At 42.1% G+C, this 2,050-nt stretch overlaps 1 protein-coding gene across 1 annotated transcript; it reads right to left on the minus strand.

Moving 5' to 3' along the window:
- Positions 1-375: 375 nt before the first annotated feature.
- LOC101539314 (olfactory receptor 1D2-like) lies at positions 376-1,350 on the minus strand. Its single transcript, XM_004604969.2, has one exon. It carries the CDS (start codon positions 1,342-1,344, stop codon positions 376-378), a length of 969 nt encoding a protein of 322 aa, XP_004605026.2. The 5' UTR covers positions 1,345-1,350.
- Positions 1,351-2,050: the final 700 nt, after the last annotated feature.

The raw sequence follows: 2,050 nt of genomic DNA on the forward strand, positions 1-2,050 counted from the left end.
GAAGGGCTCAGGGGACCATATGGGGTGGCAAGGATATCCAAAAGCTTACAAGGCAAGTGCCCTGCCTCCTGCACACTGTATTATCTCTCCAGTCCCAAACTGAACGTCTGAATGGTGGCACTGTGATCCTGTGCTCAGAGAAGTTGGAGGATTTGATCCTACAAATTTCTACTATTTATGGTAGTATAGCCTTTGTTATTGCCATGTCTGGTGAGGATTGGGGGACAGTGGGTTACAAACAGACATTTTTACTTCATCGCATGAACTCATTCTGAACTTGAGCTATGCCTTACTCAACCTTACATACTGCCAAGATAATGCTTTCAATTTCAATTCGAAGAAATTCCACTTTAATGTTCTTTTCAAAACTTACCCTCAGGTCAACCTCTGAAAAACTAGAAAGATTTTTTTCAGTGCCCCATGCATGTCCTTGTTCCTCAGGCTATAGATGAAAGGGTTCATCATGGGTGTCACCACAGCATACATCACTGTAGCAACAGAATCTTTCATGGAGTAGCTGTGGAGGGGCTGCAGATAGACCATACCAAGTGTCCCATAGAACAGAGAGACCACAGCCAAATGGGAACCACAAGTGGAGAAGGCTTTATATTTCCCTGTAGCTGAGGGTATGCGAAGGATGGCTCTCACAATCCGGATGTAGGACATGGTCATGAACCCTAAGGGGGTGAAGAAGATGAAGCAACCTGTGGCAATCAGCACTGTGTGATTGAGCTCAGTGTTGGAACAGGCAAGCCTCAAAAGCACATACATCTCACAGAAGATGTAATGAATCTTCTGAGACCCACAGAAAGTCACTCTGGTCATGAGAAGGGTGTGGATGAGGCCATAGAGAATGGAAAGCACCCAACATGTGGTGAGGAGGAATATACAGAGTCTAGGGCTCATGACTGTGGAATAGTGGAGAGGGCGACATATGGCTACAAAGCGGTCATATGCCATCACAGCCAGAATAAGGTTGTCCAGGGCCACCAAGGAGACCAGGAAATAAAGCTGTGTCAGGCACCCTGCATAAGATATGGTTTTGTCCTGAGACTGAAGGTTTGCCAGCATCTTGGGAATTGTATTGGTGACAAAAAAGAGGTCAGTGAAGGAGAGGTTGGTCAGGAAGAAGTACATGGGCGTGTGCAGGTGGGAGTCAGAGCAAATGGCCAGAATGATGAGCACATTTCCTACCACTGTGACCAAGTACATGACCAGGAACATCCAGAAAAGGGCCTGCTGCTCTTCAGGTTTCTCTGAGATCCCCAGGAGTAGAAACTCTGAGATTTCACTCTGGTTGACTCTGTCCATTTCCCTGGTTATCTGCAATACTAACACCAACATGTAATTGTTTACCAAGTATTCTTAATTAAACAGGACATTATTATAGCCAAATCAATCATTTTAGGATTAAAATATATTTAAATATTTTTTCAAATTTCCCATTGACAGACATTTGGATAAGAAAAAGGGATATTACTCAACTATTAATTAAAAATGGGGGTGCTGGAGAGAAAGTACAAGGATTAAGATGTTTTGTTTGCTTGCAGTCAACCCCAGTTCAGTTTCTAGTACCATATATGGACCCCCAATCTTGGAGCCAGAGTAAGTCCTAAGCACTGTCAGTGTGGTCTCAAAACAAACAAAACAAAACTTCTGTACTAAAATACCAAATTATTTTAAAAGGAGATGAGGGTTATGGGAGAAGGGGAAGTAAAAGGAGTCAAATATATGATGGTTAGAATGGACCTTTGGTGGTGAACTTAATGTAATATTTACAGCTGTAACTATCACTGTATCACTGTCATCCCGTTGTTCATCAGTTGTTCATCAGTCTGCTTGAGCAGGTGCAAGTAACGTCTCCATTTGTCCCTGTAGCATGCTAGTGTAGCCCAATGGCGTACTGGAGGCTCTTTCAGGGTCAAGGGAATATTGACCATTTGCAGCTAATGATTTACAAATATGCATACCTGAAATATGTTATAATGCTTTAATATAACTATCATAAAACATCTACTAGTGATATAGATAATATACAAATATTAAACAT

Source organism: Sorex araneus, chromosome 3, assembly GCF_027595985.1.
Source record: "Sorex araneus isolate mSorAra2 chromosome 3, mSorAra2.pri, whole genome shotgun sequence".
Classification (NCBI taxonomy): domain Eukaryota; kingdom Metazoa; phylum Chordata; class Mammalia; order Eulipotyphla; family Soricidae; genus Sorex; species Sorex araneus.

Coding starts and splice junctions, on each gene's coding strand:
- LOC101539314 (XM_004604969.2), bottom strand. CDS start 1,344: ATGTTGGTGTTAGTATTGCAGATAACCAGGGAAATGGACAGAGTCAAC.